Genomic DNA, 26,487 nt, shown 5'->3' with positions numbered 1-26,487 from the left:
ACAACAAGGTATCACCAGGTTCGTGACAGCTATTTTGCTTGAGCATATGTGGTTATGACATTTAGCAGAGTTTTTTTTATTTGTCAGTCTGAGAAGCTGAGACTGAAGCTGAAGTTGTGTACAGACCAGAACAGAGACCCTGCAGTGGAGCCTCGGTGGTGGCAGCTAGATCTCAAAATCCAGCTAATACCTCTAATGTTACACATCCTGCCTTTTAAGATGATAAAGGCGTGTAAATGAGAAATGTGAAGAAAATATGCAATTAATGTACTTAAGTGGCCTTAATTATTAAAACAAAACTTTGCTGTAAAATAAGCATGAATCGTACTAATGTGCCAGTTTCGGCTGCTGTCTTTGTTTTGCTTTGAGAGTTGAAAATGTGGCTAAATGAATGAAGGATGTTTTTCTTTCATCTCGGTAGACAAGTCTTTAACGATGATGAAAGCGTTGTTAAAAATCACAAGCGAAAAAACCTGCTCTGTTTTCTTGTATTCATCTTAATAGGAAAATGAACACCAATTATTCTGTGTATTTGATGTCCAAGTTCATTCGGATGTTTGGAAGTTTTTCGGCGTGTCAGACTGAGACAAATGTTAAAATGAAGTGAAAATGAAAATGTCTCTCTTTACTGTCAACTACAATGATAACAAAAGTCAGATCATCCTGAAACTGGTGCTGTCATGTTAAAATGAAGGACGCCGTGTCTCTCTGGCTTCCAAAACAGCAGTTCCCAGACTCCATCTGCTCAACCTGCTTCTTTATCTATATGCACAGCGCCAGAATGAGTTGAAACGCTTTATCAAGTATGTTGATTTGCTGTGTGCTGCTGGCAAAGGCAACTGCGTGCGCTTTTTCCTGGAGTTGCTGTCGTCATGTTGGTCTGTTTTTAAGTAACAAGAAGGAATTATTCCAGCCAAAAATAAACCCTTTCATCACAGTATGTTTTTTTTAAAGATGGAGATGATGGTATACGATATATTTTGTTCACATTGTATATTTATACAAGATGTGTGCACGTGTTTAAAAATATTTTGTTCATTGTTGCTGGATTTTGTTTGTCAGGTTTGTTGGAGGGAGGCTGAACATGTGCTACAACGCTGTGGATCGACACGTAGGGAGCGGCCGAGGAGAGCAGCCTGCCATCATTTATGACAGCCCAGTGACTGGAACTAAACAGGTCATCACTTTCAGGGAACTTCAGGAGCAGGTAAATAGTGTCACTGAAGGCAGAAGTGACAGAAGTGAACAGTGTTAAGAGCTGGATTAATCACTTTGTTAAAGCCTGATCTGGACTGCCAGGATGTGTGGTTTAAAAACGGCCTGTGAGGCGAGCAAGCAACCTTTGGTCGGAGGTTGAGCACTGAAATTAGAATATCCCAGTGTTGCCATGACAATAAATGCATTGCCCGTCCTCCAGCGGAAGACAGCAGGCCAAGTTTTTTTCTACCGTTTCACCTGGATTGAGCTAATATTAGAATGGAGGACAGAAAAACACAAAAATGGAAAGAAAGGGAAATCATTAACTTCTCTGCCATTTGGGCAGATGCAGTTCAATCAAGACTCAATTGCAGTGACTACAATCAAAATGTGTTTTTAAATGAACAGAAGTATATCTGCAGCTTTTTACCAGTTTTTGCTCTCAAAGAAAAAAGTCACTTCCTTTTGATTTAATTTGCAAAGGTCTACTGAGTTCTACTCCAAATTGCCTGTAGGTGTGAATGTGAGTGTTTTCTGTCTCTATGTGTCGGCCCTGTGACTGACTGGTGACCCGTCCAGGGTGAATCCCGCCTCTTGTCCAGTGAACTTGAGTTCTGTCTGATTGAAATAATCAGCCTTTTGGGTTGTGAGTTGAGCAAAATGTAAATTCACAAATACCCTGACATTAATAACCTGAAAACCGAACACAAAGTGAGTAGAACCATCTTCTTTTTACTTCAATGGTGTATGTTAGTATTTTGGTTACAACAGTCATGAGCAGTGATCTAAAATGGATTGATGCAGACACTTGAAAGAGTGAACTGTGAACGTAAACAAAGTGCACGATAATCTGCATTATCTCCTCACTGATCTTGATCCAGGTGTCCAGGTTAGCAGGAGTCTTGGTGAAGAACGGGGTACGGAAAGGAGATCTGGTAGTCATCTACATGCCCATGGTGCCACAGGCCATGTTCACCATGTTGGCGTGTGCACGGATCGGTGCCCCGCACAGCCTGATCTTTGGCGGCTTCGCTGCCAAAGAGCTTTCTGTCCGCATCAATCATGCCAAGGTTAGAAAATCTTGTCACTTACCTTGTGGCTGAGATTGATCTTTTCTTGAGGCGTAACAACAGGCCTGCATGATCTTTATGAATTCAGTGTCTTCAGCACACCAACCACTCATTAACAGCAAAAGACAGGCCAATGTGGCTGCAGCAAATAATGTTCCAATTCTCATGCGGCGTTAATAATGTGTGCCATTCACCCTGCAAAATATGTGAAACACTGAAAGCCAGAGGTGCCCGAGGCTTCTTTGTTCCGTTAAGCACAAAATGAATCATTCACAGTGGAAATCACTTTGCTTGCCTTTTCTTTTCGCAAGCATACACTTAGGAGTAATGTCAGTGCTATTTGCACTGAGATTTTTTAACAGGGCAACAGATGAATTAATGGACTAGCCTGACATTACGACAAGGAACGTTCCTGAGGATGAGGATCTCTGTAGAGTAATTTGTTTTACATGAATGTTAACCTGAACAAACACAGTGTGAATAAATATTGCCGCCGGCTGCTCGATCAAGTGCTTAAACTTGGCTGAGGTACACTAAAGAGGACGGTTAATGTTGAATCATTGCTGACTCAGTTCTTTTCAGATGAGCAGTTAATAGGATTTACATACACTATGAAGAAAGACACTCTTTTTTATTGATATTAATCGCCTGTAATTCAGCAGTAAAGCAGAGAAAAGGCAAGTGAATTATCCTTGTTTAGCCACACTGTAGACATTACAATACCTCCTAATGGCCACTGGGGGAAAGTCAGCAAACCCTGAACCCTGAAATTAAAAATTGAAAATAGCAGCATATGTGCATCACACTTAAAAATCTAAAATGCTACATGAAATACTACAGACTCTGTAGGATCACCTCAGGTGTGTTGTAAGCCTACTGTTCACTATGGAGTCACTTGCATGTTATCTGAGCTGTGTTTGAGTCAACACTGGAGTGCTGCCACACGTAACAGACTCGTGGCACTAATACCCCGTTAAGAATCCAGCAAAACAAACCCTCAAGCCAAGTATGACGGGAGCACGAGTTTCTGTTGATAATATAGCTGTAGAAAAATGTCAGGATGCTGTACGTTCTTGGCATTTTCAGTCAAATTCTCAGCGGTTCTTCTCTGTTTCTCAGCCCAAGCTGATGGTTACAGCCTCATTTGGCATCGAGCCAGGCAGAAGGGTAGAGTACATCCCTCTGGTGGAGAAAGCCTTGGAGCTGAGCTCTTACAAGCCCTCTAAAGTCCTCATCTACAACAGGCCGAACATGGTAAGAAGCGCAAAGGATCACAAAGCTTAATTTGACAATATGGTGTTGTGTTAAACCTTTTGGTGATGTGACAGGCTGTACATGCATCTGAAATATGCCGGCCATATAGAAAGCTGATTACAGTATAGCTGCTGATGATGTAAAGGCTTCCCCATGGAAACCCCGTTCTTAATGACTGAACTGAATTTAAAGCATTAGATTAAAAAAACACACATTGCCTAGAATTGGCTGCATGTATATGAATAGTAAGACTGTATTATACATCCTGCTAGTGAATGAAAAGATGATAAATAGCCGGTTCAAGTAGATGAGAGAGGGTGAGATGTGTGTAGCATGTTTGCATCTGAGGGATGGAGATTGTCTCCCATCGTGAGCAGCCTGGCACAGATCCAGTTTGGAAGCAGGCTCAGCTGTGTAGAAATTATTATACAGCACACAAATGCAATAATATGTTCACAGAAAGCTGGATTTTACTTCACGTTCACACAGGCGTAAAAGAAAAGCATGTGTATATGATAATATATATATTGGTTCTGCATTGTTGCCTTCATTCTTCTCAAGTTCTTTTTCTAGCCTCCATGTCTCAGTTAAATGGCTGTTTATCGGTTACACCATGTGCCTGTGTCTCACTCTGTGGTGTTCTTCAGTTAAAATTACACAATCTGTGTAATCTGGTTTGGATACTCCAGTGTTATCTATCGGTGAATGAAGAAATAACTGTTAGGGCGATGCACCTTTTTCTGGATGATACATGTGGTGGCTTTTATCAGTTGAAGTCAGTAAAATAGTTTTCTCAGGAAATCCACTGGAAACTCGAGTCCTAAAAAAAAGAAAACATGGTGAAGCACCACTTTGAAGTAAAAAGGGTTGCAGCTGCTTTATCAATTGCTGCATCCAGTAAGCAAGAGGTAACAAGGCTTCCAACACGGAAGCCTTGTTACTTTTCAGCCAAGCTTTTCATTACTTTTTTCTTTGCTTCAAGAGTCTGTGTAATATTGAATGGTGTCTTAGTCTTGTGCTCATTCTCAAAGGCAAAGGAGGAAATGACCGGGACTTTCCTTTCGTCTCCTGGGATGATTTAAATGTTAATGATTTTTAAAATATCAAAGAGATTCATATGTGATAAGAATGAGACAGATTTCAGAGATGTAAGGGGCATTAATCTATGACCTGAAATTACCTCTGTTGGCAACTGTAGGATTCTAACATTTTTTTGGGAGCCAAAATGTTTCACTATGTAGAATATATATGTTTATTTGACGTGAGGTGATTAGTCATGCCCCTCAATCACTTGTAACGCAAGTAGAGGTGAGTTTGTGCTTGTTTTTCTCAGAACCGAATGAGAGTGTTTCAAAAGAGTCGATGGATTTGATAAATAACTCACATGAACACCCAGAGGTATATTATGGCCGTTTGATGCTAAAAAGCAGTCACAGTCTTGAACGGTTTCTATTTACAGCAGGATGAACTTAAGCGTACGTTCCTCATTTCTGTTTGTGCTTTAGGAGAAAGTATCAATGAGTCCAGAGTTGAGTCTGGACTGGGAGGAAGAGATGGCCGCCGCTGTGCCGCATGACTGTGTTTCTGTTCTGTCCAACCACCCTCTCTACGTCCTCTACACATCTGGGACCACGGGGACACCAAAGGTTCTGACGTTTCAGGCTGGTGGTCAGCAGCAGGGGGAAAGGGAGATCAATACCTGATTCATAGAGTCACAAATGTCATGTAAACACACACTCTCGCATGAACAGTTTCTAGGATTTACTGTTAGCCGTGACTATTTATTATTTAATTTTTTTTTATAGAGCTTCTGTGTGACTCATCTCCTCTTTGATTCTACAAAACAATCCAGGCCCAATCTAAACACCTCCACTGTGACATAAATAAGACAGAGCATTTCCACAGCAGGAGCCGGAGCTCGTGCAGGAGGAATTGCCTGCAGGCGGATTCGAATGGAAAAACCCCAGCTCTTTTCAAATAGCATCATTTTGTCTTTGACCAACAGATATAAAATATCCACCTACTGGCGAGTTCCTGAGCCTAATAGTGCTGTTATTGCCAGCGTTTTTCTCTCTCAGTCACTGGGACTTTCTCAGTTACTGCTGCAGGCAGACCATAACTTTGAGAGAAACTCTATAATTGTATACATGAGGTCACAGTATTTGCTCAAAAATATTTATACAGCGCCATTAACTAATGAAAGCCAAAATTTGGATTCGGTTTGAGAAGCAGTCATTTGAAAACAAAATGCCACCCCCTTCAGTGCAGCAGGGCGGAGCGGCTGTGTTTAGATTGATATTAAAGCCTCTTTGCGTTGTGCAATACCTGTCACCAGTCTGATGCTTTTCTTTTCTTCTCCCCCAGGGTGTTGTGCGAGACACTGCAGGCTATGCTGTGATGCTGAAATGGACTATGTCAAATATTTATGGACTCAGTCCTGGAGATGTAAGGCAATAAAGCATCCTCTTCTCAGTTAGAGCCATGCTTGAGAACAAAGAGCATGCAGTCAGCAAAGAGACACATTGTTCTGTGTTGAAAGAAGATTGGATCAGTCATAGGTTTTGGAAGTAGCACGTTTCACTTGAGTTTTTTTGTGCTTTATGAAACATAACCTATTTTATTTGCATCTGTAGTCCCTTCGATACGGTAGCTGTTCATATTTTTAGCATTTGAAGCTGCAAAGGGAATTGAAAAACAATGTTATTAGAATTCTCTTGACTTGTTTGCTGTTTATCAAAATAATACTACAGTATCTTACACAGGGAGTCTGTCCATATTTCACCTCTTTGTTTATTTTTTTTTAACCTCTTGCAGGTTTGGTGGGCAGCGTCAGACCTGGGCTGGGTGGTCGGCCATTCATATATATGCTATGGTCCTCTGCTCCATGGTAACAGCACAATCCTCTATGAGGTATGTCCCTGTGGACAAGCTTTAATATCTAAAACTGACTATAGCAGTATTGCTAACAACAAGAAATAGCAGAGCATGTGCAATGAGAGTTGTACACTTCACATAGTGGTAAAAATCAGATTTTTTTTTATATCAGCTTGGCCCTAGTTGGCTCTGCAGGCTGAATGCATCCATATTTGGTTAATGACTCTGGTTTATGTGGGCTGGGACTGACTTCAAGATGTGTGTGTTTTACCCTGTTGCCATGTTTGGCTCTGGCTCCTACACTACACTGTCAAAAGACTGCAGCTCCGTCTATTCCAGTCAGTTTTTTTCTTTACTGATGCCAGTCAGTGTGTCACCTGATTATGCAATTTACGCCCTCCCACACTGGCATTAAAAAGAAATTTCAGCTCGCAGAATACATTTAATCTCTCAAAAGCAACTGTATTGAATTTCGGTCTTTCTCAGTGGTGCAGACGCAGTATAACAATATCTTATTCATGCAGCACAATAGTACCAATAGAAACTGAGGACTGTAAACAACCTCCATCATTTGGCAGATACACTAAATTCAACCTTGGTCATTTTGGTGAAGCATTTTTCGTTTTACCAAAAAAGTATGTGGGAAGTTAGAATGGAGTAGACACGATCAAATTAAATTTGGCCCAACAGTATCAAACCTTAAGGACACAACATTGGCATGCAATCCTACTGGAGTAAACAAGCTTTAATGAAATATTTTCCGTGTGAATGTGTTATGAACAACCACATGATATTCATGCAACGGATTATTCCAGGTACTTTGGCTTTGCTTCGTGCTTTGTGCCATTGGCTAGTGGAATACATTCTCCCTGCAGGGTACTTATTATAGTTATCATCATCATTATTTGATAGTTTTTTTTTTTGGTATTTTGTTTTACCTTTTTATTAGACAATGACTGGAAGAGGTAGACAGAAAATGGGGTATTATGTGGTGGGTATTTAGTGTGTAACATGTCGGCCAGGGCTTAGAGGGGTGTGTGTGTGTGTGTCTGTTTGTCTGTCAATCTGTCTATGTGCCGCTTGCAGTGTATGTCTTATCGTGAAGGTCACTCATTACATCAACACTGAATTAATCTGCTTTCCTTAAATCAGTGTTTTGACTGCTTGTCTCACCTGGCTCTTGTTCTAGCAGCCCGGTTATCTTCAGGCATTATGCTGCCAACATTTTATCTTTTCCTCTGATCAATACACAGACACAAATATTTATCCAGAGCAAAAATAACAGCCAAAACTCACTACAGCTGTTTACCATTCTCATTCCTCTGCAGTTGTCCTTCCACTGTAGGGACGGGCTAGTTGAATACCAGACAGCACTATGGAAATTGCTGTTTGAGACATTTGCCTGTGGGCTTCTTTTGTCTATATCTTTTCTTCAAGACAAACAATACTACTACAATGCAACTTTGTTTTCCTAATCCATGGATTTGTGAGCCCATCTGTCCTGAAGGCAGCCTTCCAGTGCGCCTCTCCATTTTAAACAGCTGCTCTATGAATATTCATGGTCTGCAGTTCACAGTTGAGGTGAAGTTGTACTGTGGAACATTGTAGAAATATTGCTGTCATGTGTTTGAGCTTCCACAATAATCTACTCCTCTGCTATTCGCTCTGTAGGCTGTCCGTCACATGATTTATGTGCCTTCATCCATGTTACAGTTTGTGAACTAACCAGCTGTTGCCTTTTTACAGGGCAAGCCTGTGGGAACGCCAGATCCTGGTGCGTTCTTCCGTGTCCTGTCTGAAAACGGAGCCTCGTCCATGTTCACAGCGCCCACCGCCATCCGAGCTATTCGACAGCAGGACCCCCATGCTGAAATTGGGAAAAAATACCCCCTGTCCAGGTAGACAGCAGCACTCTGTATGACGGGGAATTCATTATAACCGAGACTAAAACTGTGGATAGTGCAGTGAGGTGAAGGAACACTTTTTTCCAACAATTCAGATAACTGATCATGTCACAGCCCGGCTCTTGACTGGACAAAGAATGGGAGACACATAAGTAAAGCAAAAAGCAAAGTAATTTAGTTAGAATAAAATAAGTTCTGCCTTGTATTTAAATGGCACACGGGGCCCATGCTGCCAGAACCCCAACAGGAAACAAATATCAACCCACCAATGAAACCAAAATACAATTTTTACCTTTTATCAAATACTCTATAAACTGTTACCACTCTCCTTGGTCTCTCCAACAAGGCCACTCAAATCAACAACCCTGGGCGCCTGGGGAAGCAATTTACGAGCTTGAAAGGAGAAAACCAAAACTGGAATGAGTGGGGAAACACAAAAACAACAACATTAAGAGCACTGGGCTCTGGCGTCACTCCCCAGACACTGCTACCACTGTACTAGTGCACAACTTGGCCAACCGTGACCTTTGTGTATAATAAGGCTTCACGTTACCTTGTGTTAGCAGTGTTCTCTATTCATTTATGGAGCAATTTTGTGATTCTCTGAATTGCTAGTATGCTACAGGTCTCTGTCTTGTGAGGCTTACACTGAACTCAGATGTTCGTGCTGCTGAGCTCTGGGCACCACAGAATATGAGTGAGCGTATTGAAGCTTTTCTGAGAGAGAGGTGGAGGAATATCAGCCCCAGACACAACTACCAGCCGGACCATTTCCCAGAATGGCAGTTATACCCTGAATTGGCAGCATACAAATCATCCCTTAACATCAACCTGCGCAGTGAAACTGGAGCATCTGCATACTCGTACCACTGACAGAAACAAAATCACCAGTCACCAATCACTCTCTTGAGAGAGAGGCAGTGCCGAGGCCAAAACAAATGAATCCAGGGAATCTGCATCTCTCAGGATCTTAACTGGCACTCTTACAAACTGCAGAAAGCCATTCAACACAAACTGCAGGTAATCTGAAATGTTAGCCTTGTTATTTGCTTTCACATCTACCTGGCAGAACCAAAACAGCACCTGGAACAGTTTGAACAGATGTTGTCAGCAGTGAGGTTTTAACATGCACATTTCTCTTACTTTAACTTACTTTACCTTATCTTACCTGGTAAAGCTGGACATTCAGGCTTTCACTCTGACAATTATTCTGACCTAACAAGTTGAGGACTAACTTCTTGCCATCTCTTATCTACTTAATGGCCAGATAGCAGTATAACTGAGAACAGAGTTTTTAAACTGCTCCAAAATGACAAAATCACACAAAGCATCACACACCACCCTCTGAAGTGAGTAGCTAGCTTTCTGGCAAACTCAACATGTGTCTGTGTAGCAGACTTCTCCCATGACCTCTGCCGACACACCTCAGGCACTAACGCGTAAGCTCTTAAGACTGCAGCCTTGACCGTTGCATAGATCTTACTGTCAGCCACAGTGAGAGCAGGGTAAGCTTCCTGCACTTGACCTGTAAGCATGCATTGTAAATGTAATGTGCGGTCAGAGTCTAACCCTTCTAATCTCGACTATCTGCTCAAACTGCGAGGAAAAATGTATTTGTATCTCACTCACAAAACTGGCCAACTATAAATGCAGATTAGTAGCAATGTCGAAAGAACCAGGCATGAACCTACCAGGAGCAGCTGCATCGGAGGCAATCAAGCTCCATCTTCAACAATTTTCTGTGAAACAGCGCTTCAGTAACCGCTTCGATGGAGCTCTTTTAATTTCTGCCTCCCTCCCCGACTTCTCAGAAACCAATTTTTCATTTCATTTTGTAACATAAGTAATTGTTTTGTTGTCTGCTCAAAAGTTAAACTGGAGCTGGAACCAGCTCCACTAGTAGCCAGGCACATCAAAAACGTGCAGCCCAGGACCAACAGCATATAACTTAGGTCTGAGACATCGATTCAGTCAAGTTAGCTTTAAAATTCGCCTTAATGTTCTCCTTCCACCTCTTGTCACCGACCTCCAGCTTAAAATACTCTGCTATCTTCAACAATTGTCTGTGAACAGTGCTTCAGTAACTGCTCCGACAGAGCTCCCAAAACGCTAGCCATGATTTAACACACTTAGTTCACACAGTCCCATCTTACAGCCAAAACATCACCGTAGCCCATCCTACTAAGCTTCCCCGAGTCTGCAGGTGCTCCTTGTGTTGGGTATTAATGGTGACCCACCTGCAGCTTTGATGTGCCCCGAGACAGCGGCTCCAGCCACGTTCACTACCCAACCCACAAAAACAAATTTCAAAGAGACCCGCTCATAGGCCTAATCAGGGCCAGAACAATGGCAATTCAGCTTTGGCGGCACAAACACACTCCCAAACAAATCAACGCCCTTTTATTAAATACAGCTGCTCACAGGAAACTAAATCAGGCTATTTACCCACCCGTTAATGTGCCTCCCAAACAATTCACAACACACTCACAAAAACCAACAAGGATTGGAAGAACCTCCATTTGTCACAGCCGGCTCTCGACTGAATGAGGAATGGGAGACGCACAAGTAAACTTAATAGTAAAGTAATGTAGTTACAATGAAAAAAGCAAAAATGAGCAAACAAATAGGGGACAAAGCATGAGAAAAGTCAGTAGTGTAGGGAGTGGATGGGTGGAAATGTGGTGTATGTGTGTTGTGCCGGCAAAAAAAACCAAACAAAAGGGAACCAAAAACCACAAAAGGAAGAAGTGCGGTGACGGGAGAGCTGGCTGCTGCTCTGCCTCATATGCATGTGGCACACTGGACCCATGCTGCTGATTAAGCTCCTAATTTGGTCTGCAGCCCTGGAGACACAAAGCAAGCTACAGCAGAGTGAATCAGCAGAGGGGCCATTGCATTAATAGCTGATCAGTCTGTAAAAGCAAAAATGTGTTGGTGTTAACCCTGAAGGAGATTGAAAATCAGAAATCTAAAAGTAGCCCATGTGCAAGTCTTTCAGGCTTTTGGAATTACAGAGGTCATAGGCCGTAACCCTGAACTGCAGGTTGTTTGTCGAGCTTTGAAATCTCATGAGTGAAAGCATCTAATGGCCGATGGTGTTCTGTGCAGCCTGTCCAGACTCTTGTTAGTGTGTGGCCATCTGTTGATGCAGAGCCCTTTTCCTCCTGCATTTTTCACAGTCTGTACCCTTGGCTCGATCCGCTTGGGTGTTAATCAGGATGGATAACAAACAATGGCAGGTCGCTGCAGCCCACCTGTATTAAAGCATGCCGCGTGAAACGGCTGCCTCTGTCTTACTGTTCACGTAAAGGTTTTCTGTAGCTCAGAGTTAAAAACAAACATTTTTCATGGTATTAGTTTAGCCCAGGGAGTTGGATACTTGCTGAGATTATCACAATTATTAATTGTTTGGTGCAGTGCAGAAAAACTTGGACCTAAGGGGCTCTGGTGTCAATTCACCACTTTCATTCTGTTCAGCAGTCTGAAAATGCCCCTAAGCACGCAATCATAAAGCAATTCTGAGTGTGGGTGACCTATGGCCCCAGTGAATCATTCAGTAACTCTGGCATTGTGTGCTGAATTTGCCGATCCGCAAATGTTTGCCATGCTGAATGCAGAGCACCTTTTTTAAATGCTGCACTTGCAGTCGGAGATTATCTTTTTACAATATTTGTGCCTCAAATATCGGTGGCATTTATACTCTTCAGTTTCGACCCAGTTACAATCAGTCATCTAAGCGCCATCCCGTCTCTGTGTGCACCATCTTGTTCTTAATGTACCTTTTCCTCTTGGAGGAGGCAGGTAGGTGAAAGATTACTGCATTTCCCTTTTGGCGCTGAACAAAACATGTCACAGTGACACAAAGGCAGCAATACAAAGGAAGCAATGAAACTGGGTTTCATTCCAGCGCAGGGTGGTTCAGTGCCTGGTTGAGCCTCTCACTCGCTTATTGTATGTACTTTTAATTTTACAGTTGCAGAAAGGTTCTCGTGCCGACAGAACACGGCATTTTGAAACTTGGTATGTCTAATATCCTCATTGAATTTAAAAGGTTTTAATTAATTTGGTGGAGGAGAGCAGTTAAGGACAATTTATGAGTTTGTCCTCGTCTTTATCTCGAATGCTTAATTTACTACATGAATCAGGAGAGCACGGAGATTCAAGATAATCCAGCTTTTGTTGTAAGAGGTCTTACTTGAACTTCCTCATATTAATACTGAATTCAATAGAGCAGACCAGGCTGACTTGTTACATGTAAAAGCTTTTGAAGCATAGTGTTTGTGACAGTCTTGCCTAATAGATTGAGCTCTGCACTATGCATTTTGCCACTTCCTATAACACATGGAAGGATATGTCAATATTAATAGTGCTGATTTTAATTAAACGTGTCTTGATGGAAGTAGTAAAACCTTTCAGAAAACTGCTAGCTTTATTGTCAAAGACATCATTTCATGGTAGAGAGGCCTTCAAATTATATTTTGCAGCTCAAATACCCTGTTTGGAGTTTATTGACACTGTGAGACATTTACTTGTCTGGAGCCTTCTCAACCGGAATAGCCCAGGTCCCTTATCAATGTGCTTGAGCCATATTACTTGTCAACATAGATATGAAGCATCTGGCTACAGGGCTGTCTAAAGCTGTGATGGGAGCAGAGCTCTGCATAAATGTAGCATGACAAAAGGGGCAGACACTCTGTCAGCTGTGTTTTTTAGAGACGGGAATACTAAGTCAGCGCTCAGAACCACACATAAACAAGTGACAAAGTGCAGGTACTCAGGTTGATCGAGCTTCTTGGCGCACAGTAAAAGCTGTTAAAGGTGGTGACGTTTGCACAGTATTTGCCTTTTGATTAAAAGAAACTCCTGAGAATAGGCCAGAGGGATTCTCTAGTCTGCGTGTCCCATGTTGTAAATGCATTTCCATATATTGCAGAGGTGCCGCCCTGAACACCAACACACACACACAACACAACACAACACCATACACACAGATATTCCTGGGTCCCTGGGCTTTGGAGATTAAGTGTCCATCTGTGTGGAAAATATGACTGCCAACAGTTTCAGCTATCATCTCCTTTGCTCATTTATTCTCACTTCAACTTTGTCACACTGACCACACATAAGCAGCTGTAAGCATTTTAGCAATTTACACAATTTACACATGCGACAAAAGGCCATCACGTGGATAACCTTAACCACCAAGAATGTTGTTTTGCGGTTTATTGGCCCACTCCAAGGTCGTACTGTAGATTAGTGTGGCCTTATCATTACAAACTAGCATAGTTTGAGAGAGGATATTTGCTTAAATGGAGACCAAGATAAACTTAAGTGGTATATTTGTTGGTTTAAATGTGGAACAACTAAGTCATTGTTTGTCCTCATACTGTTATATCTAAGGAGGTTTATTGTGATCCTAAGTCATTTATTTACTGTGAACAGATGTTGCTTAAGGTATTGATAACTATTTTCCTGTATTCAATTAGTGAACAGAAAATGTTACGCAGTGAAATCAATATCGCAACATTTTTTCATTTGAACAAGTTTGGGAACAACAAACAAGCTGAGAAATATGACATAATAAACTTATTTTAATGCCCTGTGTATATATATAATCTGAAATAACTCGCATCACCATCATTAACCTTCTATATATTAACCTTGATTTAGGGATGATTTTCCTAAGAACCTCTCTACAGATGTTTACTGACTCAGTGCATCGTCCTTGAACTTGAGCAGCAGCCAAACATTCACCGTCCCACCACCGCTTCCCAGATCACAGTGTCTGTATGAGTTCATTATGACCTTTTATGTACCTCTTTATGTGGCATTTACTTAGTCATAATGCTTAGAAAAACTGTTACGTAATGATAAATTACCATACCTTCAGTATGCTAACTTATAAACTGTTACAAATTGTTATGTTAACCAGAAAACAAAAGTAAATTTAGAGCCCATAATTATGTACTTCGTCTTCATTAATCTTTATAAAATAACAAAATCTTTAACAACATCTTGGAGACAGCAGCAAACAACAGCAGATTATTTTGGACATTGTTCACTATGTTCTAGCAGTGCAGCCCATCTCCCAAAATCACATTGTTACTGCAAACCAGAGGAAGACAGACTGCCTAATTTTTCCTGAGACCAAAGAACAATCTTGTTAGAGAGAAGTGCTGAAATATTATCCAGGGAAGGAGCAGGAGGAGAAAAGATATGATTCAGTGGGGAGAGACTGACATGATGAAAATGTTGTTGCTCGTCACAGAAGATAGACTGTGACTTCAAGATTGGTTGAAGTTGGAAGGTCATTTCGCCATTGTGGAGGGTTGACACCAGTGAGTGATGACCAGCAGTCATTTGTTGGAAACTGTAGCTATCTGAAGAACATCTATGGCTGGACTGTGGCCTGGACTTGTAGGGAGTTACGGGTCTTTTCACCGCCTCGTAGCGAGCAGCCAGCGCTGTTGTGAATTAGACGTGAGCAGCCATGGAGGGAGTTTGGGAGAGAATGATGTGGGAGAAATCAGGGAGTCTGAAGATAGGAATTGCAGTGTTTTTGGGTCACTTGTAGGGCATGGAGGGAGGATTTCATGAAGCCAGGGAGGCGCAGCTGTCCTAACTGTAAGCAAACAAAAGCTTGAACAAGGAGGGACTAGTAAGGGAGGGCCAGGTTTGACAGATTCAGATGTCCTCGCAAGTGTTTGTTGTACCCAGGTACTCCAGTCATGAGTCAGGGTGTCATCAATACTTCCCTTGTATGAATAAAAGAGCAGAGTCATACCAAGACTGGGCTTCCTGGAAGACGACATCGAACAAGATGCCCGGCTCCAAGTATAATAAATATATAATTAGCCTGCTTAAAGACACAGCAATGGCCAAAGTCCACTCAGGATATGCTCCACAGGTAATTGCTGGAAATGTTTGAAGGCCTTTTGAGACAAATTCTAAAAAGTATTTCATTTCTGTTAAAAGAAAAGGTTGACGCATCTCATTTTGGTCTTTTACACATTTTTATGTTAAAGTCTTCAGAAATCTACAACTTAGGGCTTTAAGCAGCATGTTAACACATGACACTTGGTGAAAACATAAAAAGTGTATTTTTCAGTTGCATAGATGTTGTGTTATCCTGTCCATTCCTGTGAGGGAATAGATATGTCATGTTTCATCAAAGTGATCGGCAGATGCACCCTGTGTCCTTGCAGGTTGCGGTCATTGTTCGTGGCAGGGGAGCGCTGTGATGTCGAGACGCTGGAGTGGGCAAAGAGGAGCTTTGGGGTTCCTGTCCTTGATCACTGGTGGCAGACTGGTAGGGAAAGTTTCTACTTTCTAAGAGCGAGATCCGATTGGGAGAACCATGATTTTCACATTGTATTTAAAGCTGCGCTGGAAAGATTTTTATATAGATATCAAGTGCAGCTGTTATATCAGATTCCATACATATTCTCATTTAGTCCGGACAGGAAGTAGCAAATTGAAACTTGAAATTGAAATGCAAACTGAAACTCCTAGATATCAATAAATGAGGAAACTGGACTCTCCCACAGTATGTTCTGTTCTCCCGCCTCTTTCATCTCTTTGGTATAAAGCATCACATAACAGCAAGGCCAGCATACAGAGTGTGCAGTTCATGGGCTTAAAGTCACAGGATTTCTGGTGGTTGAAGTAAGGAATGTTCAAACATTTATCCCCTACGATATTTTATGTGTGAAGCTGCCTCGTGCAGTTTTAATTATGTCACTTTAGTAGGTTGAGAAGCACTTTCCCCTCAAACTCTAGGGATTAAGTTCTCATGATATAGATACTGAGAAATATTCTCAAGGACCTTGAGTACTTTATTAGCATGAACTGTATATGGTGTATTAATTTAACTTGATCTTAAAGACTCGGTCTCGTCTGAAGTTTATCAGTGTGAGAAGACTATAAATGTGGTCTTTGCTGTATTTTATTAGTCCATTGACATTAACTTGGCCTTGAGAAGAGGCATAACTCCAGAAAATCGCTATTCCCTGAAAGCCTGTTGTCAGTATGAAGCACATTGGATCATACTTCCGTCTTTATCTATTAATCTCTTCTATGTTTCGGATTGTAGACCAGGGAATTGGAGTAATTATGACGTTTAAGACGCCTCACTTTAAATTTCTATGCTTCTTTGTGAACTGATCATTACACAAAGTTATTTAAATCGTAATCCAAATTGGATAGGGATGTCCAGATAGGGCCAGTAAGACAAAGGCTGGGATCATTTTGGAGAAAAGACATCCATTCTTTGAGATGACACACATAGGTCACAATTTACAGGCTCAAAAGTCAAAATGAGAATCATGACTGAAAGTTCTCTGCAATATCTCACCAATTTACTGACCATTTCCACTTAATATCCTGCAGGTAAAACCACCACAGATCCCCTCACCCAAGAGTCAGCCATAGTCGGTCTCCTAGAGAGCATTTCGTCAACTGGTTCCATTCCAGGGCAACGTTTCCAGGAGGGCTTTGATTGGCATTGCATTTAATTGAATTCACTAATGATTAATTGACTTTGCACCCATATGGGCCACTGAGCGACGGACTGAGATGTGAGGACTACGCTGTGTGCTTAGCCAAAGAGAGAGAGGAAATAAAACAGTCCTGATCACCTTGTCCATCAGGTCAGGAGTGGAAATTGAAATCACTTCCCTGCTGAAGCAACCTTTAAGTCAGACTACTTGAAGTCTTTATCGCCTCATTCCCATGTAAGACTCCAAAATCAGCAAAACCGGATTAACCAATGTTAACTATATTGTTGATTTTCATTTTAAACAAGATTAAAATAATTTGTGGTCTGTCGGCCTTGGTGCAGAGGGGCTCACATTTTCTCTTTAACTTAACGTCATGCTCATAGAGGCTGAGTTGCGATCATCTGTTTATAGTCTTGCAAGGTCGTGTCCTTTAACTCACAATCCAGTGGTTGTACATTCAACAAGGAAGGACGAGTTTGCATTTGTCTCCCATTTCTTCACCTCAGTCGACCGATTATAAAACACGACAGTGGTGGGTCTCGATGACAAGATATGTGCTGTAATTAGAATCTAGGGTTCCCAGCTTTCCCTGTATTGTTTCCCAGGCCCTGGTTTGTAATGAGTTTTGAATGGGTGCGACCCTGTTAACCTCCTGGATGGCGGGCTTGAATCCAGGCAGCCTGCCATCATTCAAATGTCATGCCCCCCCCTTCACCCTCTCCCTTCTCTATTGGATTGGTTTCCTCCCCAAGTACTAGTCAACTATGATAAGTGAGGCAACGACAGTGAAAGAGCACAATTGGAATCCTCTTTGTTTTGTAATGTCCTGCCAGTGCAAATGTACGATCGATGCTGGACAAGACGACATCTCTGCGTTAAATATGGAATCAATACTGTTGTTGGACTGTTGGAAGGCTATCGACCTTGAGTTTGTACAGGCAACACGCTCTGATCTGAGTGCAGATTAGCCCACTTGGCTGATTGGTTTGTTCAAGCTCAATGCGTGTGTGAAGAGCTCAATATCGCAATATTGCAGAAATATGATTTATCAATTCGTGCTCTTGTGTTTAAATTGCTGACCTTGTCAGTTATATGCTGCATCCCATTTCAGAGCAGCCGCCTCTGCAGTCTGCTTGTCAAGACTGAATACCTTACAACTAGCCAGCAAGGCAGTCCAATTTCAGCCAAGCCTGTCTGTGTTCTGGCAAAAAATTAACAACCTTCTTCTCCTCAATTTTGAGCCCCTTACCCATTTATACACACACCACATAGTCACCAGGTATTTGCCTCAGATGGCCATTAATACCTGATGAATAAAGAAATAAATAATATAAATAAAGAAATAACACTATAGAATGTATAATGGAAACCAGGAATAGATTCACACTAATTCACTGTTAGATTTCATCAGGACACGTTGTCCTGGAGCAGGAGATCTGGTACATTTTGCTAGTTCTCCATCACTGCAAATTCAGCCATCATAAGACGTGTTTAGGCTTTAGGTTTACCACTTTGTCGCAGTAAAAGTAAAAATGGCCAATCAGACCAACCACCACCAAGTTAGCCTCAAATTGCAGACAGATGACCACCCAAACACACCAAAAGTGTTTGGGTCTAGACTGTCTCATTTGGGGAGGCTCAGTCTGGTCTGTGGGTCTACTTATGGACACACCCCCCCTGAGTGGTGACCATCAACCTCTGAAATGGGGCACGGCTATTTATACTGTGGGCTTGTGCTTAGCAGTGAGCTCACAGAAAGGAGGAATCAATCAGTACTCGGTAGTACAATAATGGCAGTGAATTCCCTCTCTGTGGTATTTCTGAGCTCTGTCTAAATATCCAAATGCTGATGTTTTTCTTTATAAGGCTTTTGGATGAGCATTTACTGTTCATGTGAGCACAGAGGGGAGGATTAATCGTTTAGGCACCAATGCACGAAGGCAAACACCAGATTATGGTATTTGCAAGCCCCGCAGTGCTTTGTGATTTGGTTGTTTACTCTGTTATGTACAGCACATCCCATTGCTCTGTACCTGTACCCCGTAACTTAGACTGAGTCTGACTGGCTGCGCAGTTGGACTTGCCTGGATGTGCTGAGCAGAGCTTCCCGTCGTGTTTGTGAGGTAACAGTTATTTCCGTTTCAACACACGTGTTTGTTGTACAGTCAAGTTTGTGACTGTGCATATGTGTTTGTGTGCGAGGGACAGAAAGGGAATGAGACCCAAACAGCATCCAGTCACACTTTGTCGTTATACCAGCCAGGTGATTTATTGAGTTTGAAGAAAAACCTCTGGCGCTCTCTTGATTTCTGTCTAGATGTGTAAATCCCATTGGATTCTTCACCCCCTGCTAAACTCAATAAATGGCAGCTGGCCGCCAGCGCCGCAATCCAAATGTGTTCTCCACTTTTTCATGGTAGAGTGGGTCGCTCCTCGTCTCCCTCTCTTTCTCTTTGTGTGTCTGAGGCAGTTGATGTGCGTGGGTGAGAGAGACTGGGCCGTGCTATACATATTCATTAGCTCATCATTAGTTGGTCATTTCCTCCCAATTTACAGAAGGCACGGAGCAACTTTTTTAGCGTTTATTTGTCTGAAACTGTCAAAGCTCACCTGTGTTTTCCACAGTCTGTGAGGGAGGTGTAGCTTTCCTGCTGCTTCTGTGCTGGATTCACATCCATATTGTTGCAGCAGTCGCGGCTGGTCGCCATTATTTTATCTTTAACAGCAATTTGTGCCAGAGGAGACTAAAACCATCAACTGATTCATCATACTAACAAGTATTGCCCTCGCCACATGTAGGTCATGTGCAGTTAGTGCGCCCAGAACTCGGGGGAATTATTGACAATAAAACCATAAATTAATACCAGCCCATTTAATTGTCTTGTTCAAGGGTACATTGATTAGTTTACAATAGACCTACAAATGCCTAAATGTGTATATAAACAGTTTAAGTACATTAGTGTTGTTACATTGACACACAGGAATAAAATGTCAATATCACATTAACAAAAAGTGGTATATGTATAGTTGTGCAGCTCCTTCTGCCTGTACTGAGTTCGCGACGGCGCACTGTTTGACTCTTGGGAGACAGGACATCAATCAGCAACTTCTAGCCGTGTAAGTCACCCGACAACTTCCCTTCATTCCCCCCACGCAAACAGAAGAGAAGTAACTTGCTCAATGGAAAGCAGGTTACAATTCAAGGCTTGTTTACTCAGCACAGGAGAGACAGACAGATTGACTGACAGACTCTTGCTTGAGAAACTCATTATAGTCAAAACGCCTGAAAAGCAAAGTTTGTTTGCATCTTCTGGCTTCCAACTCAGAATCAAGTCATTTTTCAAACCTGTGACAGCCTATTTAAGTCCCTCCCTCACACATTTGGTTTTCATCTATAAATATTGATAGATCTGTCCTTGTTCTTGTATGGAGCATCGCTTTTTGTACTCACCTGCAAAATAGGTAGAAATTGAACAAAATCAATCACCGGTGCAGTAGCTCATAAATCTTTCCAGCTACATGCCTGTAATCCTTGAATGTAATATTCAGAAGCCGAAAGCTGTAATCAATGGTGAGAAAACGGGCACCGTGGCAGTGATGGAAAGAGTGGATGAGTAGAGTGGCACAGTTTTTGAAGTAGAGTGATATGAGTTCATTTAGGATAAGTGGGACAGGTTAGCAACCTACCTGGATAAAACACATTTTCATATTCTATCCCTGACATGTACGACCGTATACTGAATATAATAATTTTTTCTATCTGTGAAGTCTCAGATAAGATGATCAATTGATCTTATTCAGTTCTTATTTAATTTATTGTCTTCTATTGCTGTAAGGAGAGGCTAAAAAGGCCAGTGGAGATGTGGTCCAGTACATCTTGTCTCCTTCAACTTGGAGTTGAAGTTGGCCATGCGGTGTATTTGTCGCCGACAGCTGAAAAGCATGCCGTTTATCCTCAGTTCCTGGCTGAATTAATAATAAATGAAATGAAATATTTGTCCCTGGATTTGAATTCACAAATACTTTTGAACCCCTACCCTAGATGTCTCTCGCCGACAGACTTTTGGAGTGTATTCTCCAGCTCCTCTGTGTAAAGATGCTGTGTCATCGCTGTAGAATTATTTATTTATCAAACAACAGTGTGTGTTTTCCAGCTCCCGTTAAAAGATGCATCATCTAAATCATTATCTTCGACATCCTCTCCCCATGCTGGAAACAGTTCATCAACCAGGCGCTCGCCGCTGAAAAGATTAAAAACGTTTCAGGGTTTGCTTTGCATCATTTTCCCCATCCGTCCCCTGAGGGCTCTCCTTACCTCGAAGCCAACTGTGTATCACTGCTGATTGGTAAACAGTGGCGTCACACAAAGAGCTGGAAGCACTCGCTCACTCACAGCAGAGCTCTCCTTAGATCAGCAGAAGGCCCCGTTTGGGGAAAACTGAAGGATGACAGAAAACAGCCGATTATGCCATGGAGAGGCAGCGTGACGTACAGCAGGAGGGAGGTTACAGGGGAGGTCACGGCTTGAAGCATTTCTTACTTCCTTAGATTTAAGGCAGTATTGCCAGGAGGCTCATGTTCAGGCGCTCTCGTGTGAATACATATCCTTAAATAAATAGTTTTGCATTATGCCAGCTGGTATTGCATTTGTCAAACATCCATTTTTTTTTTTTTTGTCAGCAACTGCATGCAGCACCAAATTTACACATTCCTTTCTGGAAATACTAAATAGTGTTAACAAGCTCACCAATGGGAATTTGACTAATTTGACAAATTTAGCTTGTGTACTTTTCAGTCTGAAACACTTGGCCGGTGCAGCCGAGATCAGTTTTCTGATACAGAGTGGAAGTGATTGGTGTGCTCATTATTTCCACGTGCGGCGGACTCGGTCATCTCTCAGACTCCCGCTGTCGTGTGATGTGCTGATTCATCCTGTCCCATCAACCCTTCACGTCACATTGGTTTTTTTTTTTTATTCCCACCTGTGCGCCTTCTCCTCCATCTCTCCCCTTTACCGCCATCATCATTATATTGTTTGTGTTTACATCCTTCTTTCACATGCACACAGACCACAAATTAAAATTAACACCACCCGCCAACCCCCGACACACCTAGTCTGTCACCTTCTGAGCCACCTGAAGCCACTGGCGGCCCGGCTCGCTTCCCCTTATGTGCATAGGAGAAAATGCGTGCCTGATAATAATCTGTGCGCTATTTTAAGACCCAAGTGCCATTGGCAGGGGGTAAAGGGGGGGGTGATGATGAAGGTTGCTGTTGCCTGGCAACAAATGTGTGTTTCCAGTTGGCAGGGTTTGGCTGCCTCACCAGTGAGTGGTGGCGGATGGTCTTACAGTAGTGTTTTACGTATTCGTTTCTCTCTGTGTCTCCCTGTTTGTCTTTTGTCTCCGACTCTCTCAGGCAGACAGCAGATGCCTTTGTGCACAGAATGGAAGTATCTTGAAAAAAAAAATGCACTGGCATTCCTCAAAGCACCTTTCTTGTCAAATAAACTGTAGAATTGACTATTTCTCCCGCAGGCGTTTGCCAAATGCAGCACTGGCATAGGATTATTTTCCACACATCCTCCACCTCCTGGAAAAAGTCAGCCTCAAAAGGTCTGTGAATGGCAGTTTTATAGCCTCCTTAACGCCATCCTCTTACTAAAGAAAAACAGGCTTTTAACAGCCCCGGACACTCTGACTCAGCACATTGACAGAAATACACTGGATCAGGGCTTAATAAGGAATCTTAACCTGAAACCAAGAAGCTCAGTGCAGTTTTAAATGTGAACATACCATCACCTGCAGGATGTTTTTTCACAAGAAACCTCTTAGCGTTCAGTTATTAAGGTATTGGTTGTAACCCTTTCATGGCTGGGTATGGGGGGGGGAGTTAGAGAATTAGGTTTTGCATTGACAGGAACGCCCCTATTGTACATACAGATTGTGTTCAATACTTTTACTCAGACAGTCATTGAATTTAGACAGTTTAAGAAGCAGCTGTTTACAAAGAAAATATACAATTATTTGTATATTTATGTATTAAGTACATAACTATTAGGATTTGAAGTTATGGGAATTCACTCAAAAATACATGTGTTGTTAAATGCCTCTCCTCTGTGACAGCAGCGGCTGTGCTAAAAGGTCACCTAGACTAGATTATACTGTATCTTGTTGTTGTTGATAATGCATTTTTCTAAACTGTAAATCATGATTTGTACATTTAAACTCCTATACTAAGAAAGAAACAAGTCAGAAAACCAGTTCTATATTTTCTACCTGTGCAGGGAAAACATTTGTTTACTGTGAACTACACTATACGGCTGTTGGTCTGGAGCTGAATGTGGTTTGAGCTCAGTCCCAATTAAGGAAAGTCTTGTATCGAGGAACCTGACTGGCAGGACCCTGACCTCAACTAAACCCATTTGGCACGAATTGAAACAGCAACTGTGAGCCAGACCTCCGCAATGCTCTTGTGGCCGTGGCCAAAGTCTTGTAGAAAACCTTCCCAGAAGAGTGGTGTATAGTGTATAGTGTAGTGTATATTTGCTGTCTTAATTGTACGTAGTAGAATTATTACAACCCCTCCATCTTATTGTTATTCTTTCCCACTACTTTTCTCCACATAGGCTGGTCCCTCAGCTTCTCCCTTTAAGAAAAAGAAAGCAAATCTGAATACATTTCTTTGCAGTAAAATTATTCCCGAGTCCTGTCACCCTTGTGCTTGGTTTCCCACCTTTGGGAGATGTGCGGGAGCCATGGTTTTGTGCCTTGTGTCATTTACCGCCGAGCATCAAAAAGGAGCTGTCGCTTACTCGGTCTCATTACATGGCTGCAGAGACAGTAGCGCAGATGTCTCGGCTCCTGTAATTACATCTCCGAGAGCCGAGGTGCCACGTTTGTGTTACCTGGTTGTTTACTGGGGGCTGCTGTCATCGGGGCTCTAAGCTGGGAATTCGTCTGGCATTCACTCCAAGCCATTGTAGCACTGGTCTTCTGAGGTTTCCAAGGCACGAGGCGGGGTCTTTCATTAGCAAGTTAAGTAGTGAATTTGTATGCATAAACTTGGCTCTGAGCAAATGAGCCGAGCTGTCTGAAAAGTGATAAGGGAGGCAATGTTTTTAGCTGATGGAATGAAATCATCCCTTGAAGAGTCCGAGTTTTAAATGGGAGAGCACCCGGGATGTGTTTGTGTGTGTGTGCACATGTTATACGTGATTGCTCATCTTGCTTTCATGTCTGTCTTCGGTTGGTGGCATCGCCAACCTCTTGCCGTTTCTCCAACCCACTCTGATTCCCTGTGCAATTCACTTTGTCTCTTCTCTCTCTTAACTTTATTTCGCTTGTTACTTTTTTTTTTTTTCATTTTAACACTGAGCCCAATTAGAAAGGGTTGGTTACCCAACCCTTTGGTTTCCTCCTGTGTTTGGCTCCTCGGCAGGCTGACATTGATGGTCTTAGTCTGAGCTCTTTAAGTTGCACTGTTTAACACCCCTAGCAGAACTAATCCCGCAGGTTTGCATTAGGTTAGTTTGATCGTCACCCATTCTTGGAGCCGAAACCCAGACAAAAAGCAGGGAAATAACACAACACCGTGCTCATCTGGCTTAAAGCCAGTCATGTTTTATATTAGTGTAGGAATTTCTCTAATATGCTGCAGAAGTATGATTTATAATTTCCCGTTTTAATCGCTCATCGTGTTTTCCTTTCTGTGAGGTTATTGGTTTTGTCTGATGCAAGAAAAGCAAACATTATGAAAGAAAGACCCATCAAAGAAGAAAAAAATGAATATTTCAGTGCCTCTTGCTTGCAGTCTATTCCGCCTCTGTTCTCTTCCTCTCATCCTCCTACACCAGATCATCTTTTTCAATTGACCTTGGGTTGACTATCTTGTTTAGCTCCTGACTCAGTTACCCCAGCAACCACACATCACCAGGAATACCACGAACACCGCTGTGCTTATGTATGATTTACAGATCGCACCCCCTCGGCTATATCTGACATGCTTGTTGCTTACACTTTACAATTAAGTGAAAAGTGCCGTGTGTTTGTGGGTTATAACCTGACTGGATACAGTGTTGGAGGTGTGCTCTGTTCATTCCGCTGTGGCTCAGAGGTAGAGTGGGTCGTCCATCAATCGGAAGTTCGATAGTTCGATCCCCAACTCCGGAAGCTGTGTGTGAAAGAGTAGTCTTCTCCCATTTCCTCCTGTATGAATGATGTGTGAATGGATGAATGAGGATGTAATGTAAAAAGTGCTTTAAGTAGTCGAAATGCTATACAAATACAGACCATTTGCCATTTATAATTCCCATGAAGGTTACGCAGTTGAGTAGGAGGTATAAAAGTACCTGGATCTTCCACATTGTGGACCGAAAATGTCTGTTTCACTCCTGCTGACTAATGTCCAGTTTAGCACCGCTCTAACTTGAAAGGGGATAAAATGATCACCATCCGCTCTGATGACATTTGGAGTTAGAAATCTGATTTACAGACATCTCTTTCACAATGTACGTCTATGAAAAGAAGTCTTTTTGGGCCCAATGGCATCATGTGATGGACGCCATTGTTGTAATTACACCGTTCGGCCACTTTCCTTCAAAGCCCGATGCTTTTCCTGACAAAGCTGTTTATACCAGCCACTGCTGGTAAGAGTCAGCCTCAGCTCTGACTTTGACTTGACTACCAAAATGTCTCTGTGACTAGCTACCACCTCAATACCATTTCTAACTTTTGCTTGTACTCGTATCCAAGGTGAACATTAATGCAGAAGCCCAATTAGGAGATGGATGAACAAACCTGCCTCGGGCAGCAGGTGTAAGCAACACCATTCACCTAATTTGAATTTTCAAGGGAGCAGCCACATTCAGTGAAAGTCAGCCAGTTCGGTGCCTTGAAAGCAATTTTACATACTTATTCATAATATTTGGACAGTAACAATGTTTCTATTGTTTATTTGAGCGTCGCCCCGCGTGTGAGATTTGAAGGGAATTTATGGAAGGCAGACACTTCTAGTGATTTGCAGGTAAATCTCCACAAAAGGAGGATAGTAGGACACACTCGTGACTCAATATTTCTATCTTTAATTCTGTGAATCACGTATCAGCACATACTGCATCGATGGAAAAGCTTACATCGGAATTTTGCTTCTCTGCAATCCTCTTTCAGGTTTCATATTCTAAACCTGGTCATGCCCACTCTCACTTTGTGGCCAGTATATCCTATTGCTAATGACCCTTTGACCCATATTGGGTTTATGTCTCTCTTTGCAGGCCTTGCAGCAGTGGAGTGAGTGGAAGGGCAGGTGCTTGAGGAGAAGACGGTTCTTTCTTTTAGAAAGAAGTGGTGTGCTTGAGGACTTGCAGAGAAAAGAGATAGCAGGCGTAGTGAGCTGTCTTTGTTTTTCCTGAATAGCGCCCCCCCCTCCCCCCAAGCTAGTAGTAATGAGGACGACTGCTCGATAGCACGTTCGCAGTTGAAAAGACACCACTGTATCCTCCATTTCGCTCTTCCAATGCGTCCTCCAACAACCCTCTCCATCGCTCAACCCATTCATCACACTCTGAAGGCCTCTCGCTGGCCAAGCTCGTCTCCAGCAGGTCGAAGGAAGATTGATTTGTTTGTGTACAGAGGCAAAAAGAGCACGAGGGAGTGAGAAGGAGCGAAAGAAAGGAAAAGACAGAGGTGGTAGTAG

General features: G+C 42.3%; 1 protein-coding gene across 1 annotated transcript in view; it reads left to right on the top strand.

Annotated features, from left to right (window-relative positions):
* The window catches only part of acss3 (acyl-CoA synthetase short chain family member 3), a 35,140-nt gene that overhangs the window by 1,175 nt on the left and 7,478 nt on the right, over positions 1-26,487 (top strand). The window contains exons 2-9 of the mRNA XM_070853450.1: positions 1,063-1,207; positions 2,079-2,267; positions 3,387-3,521; positions 5,027-5,167; positions 5,886-5,966; positions 6,336-6,431; positions 8,142-8,293; positions 15,502-15,605. Coding sequence (XP_070709551.1) covers positions 1,063-1,207; positions 2,079-2,267; positions 3,387-3,521; positions 5,027-5,167; positions 5,886-5,966; positions 6,336-6,431; positions 8,142-8,293; positions 15,502-15,605 — 1,043 coding nt within the window. The remainder of the gene's footprint in view (positions 1-1,062; positions 1,208-2,078; positions 2,268-3,386; positions 3,522-5,026; positions 5,168-5,885; positions 5,967-6,335; positions 6,432-8,141; positions 8,294-15,501; positions 15,606-26,487) is intronic.

Source organism: Pempheris klunzingeri, chromosome 22, assembly GCF_042242105.1.
Source record: "Pempheris klunzingeri isolate RE-2024b chromosome 22, fPemKlu1.hap1, whole genome shotgun sequence".
NCBI classification, from domain to species: Eukaryota; Metazoa; Chordata; class Actinopteri; order Acropomatiformes; family Pempheridae; genus Pempheris; species Pempheris klunzingeri.
This window is presented reverse-complemented; position numbering and strand designations above follow the sequence as displayed.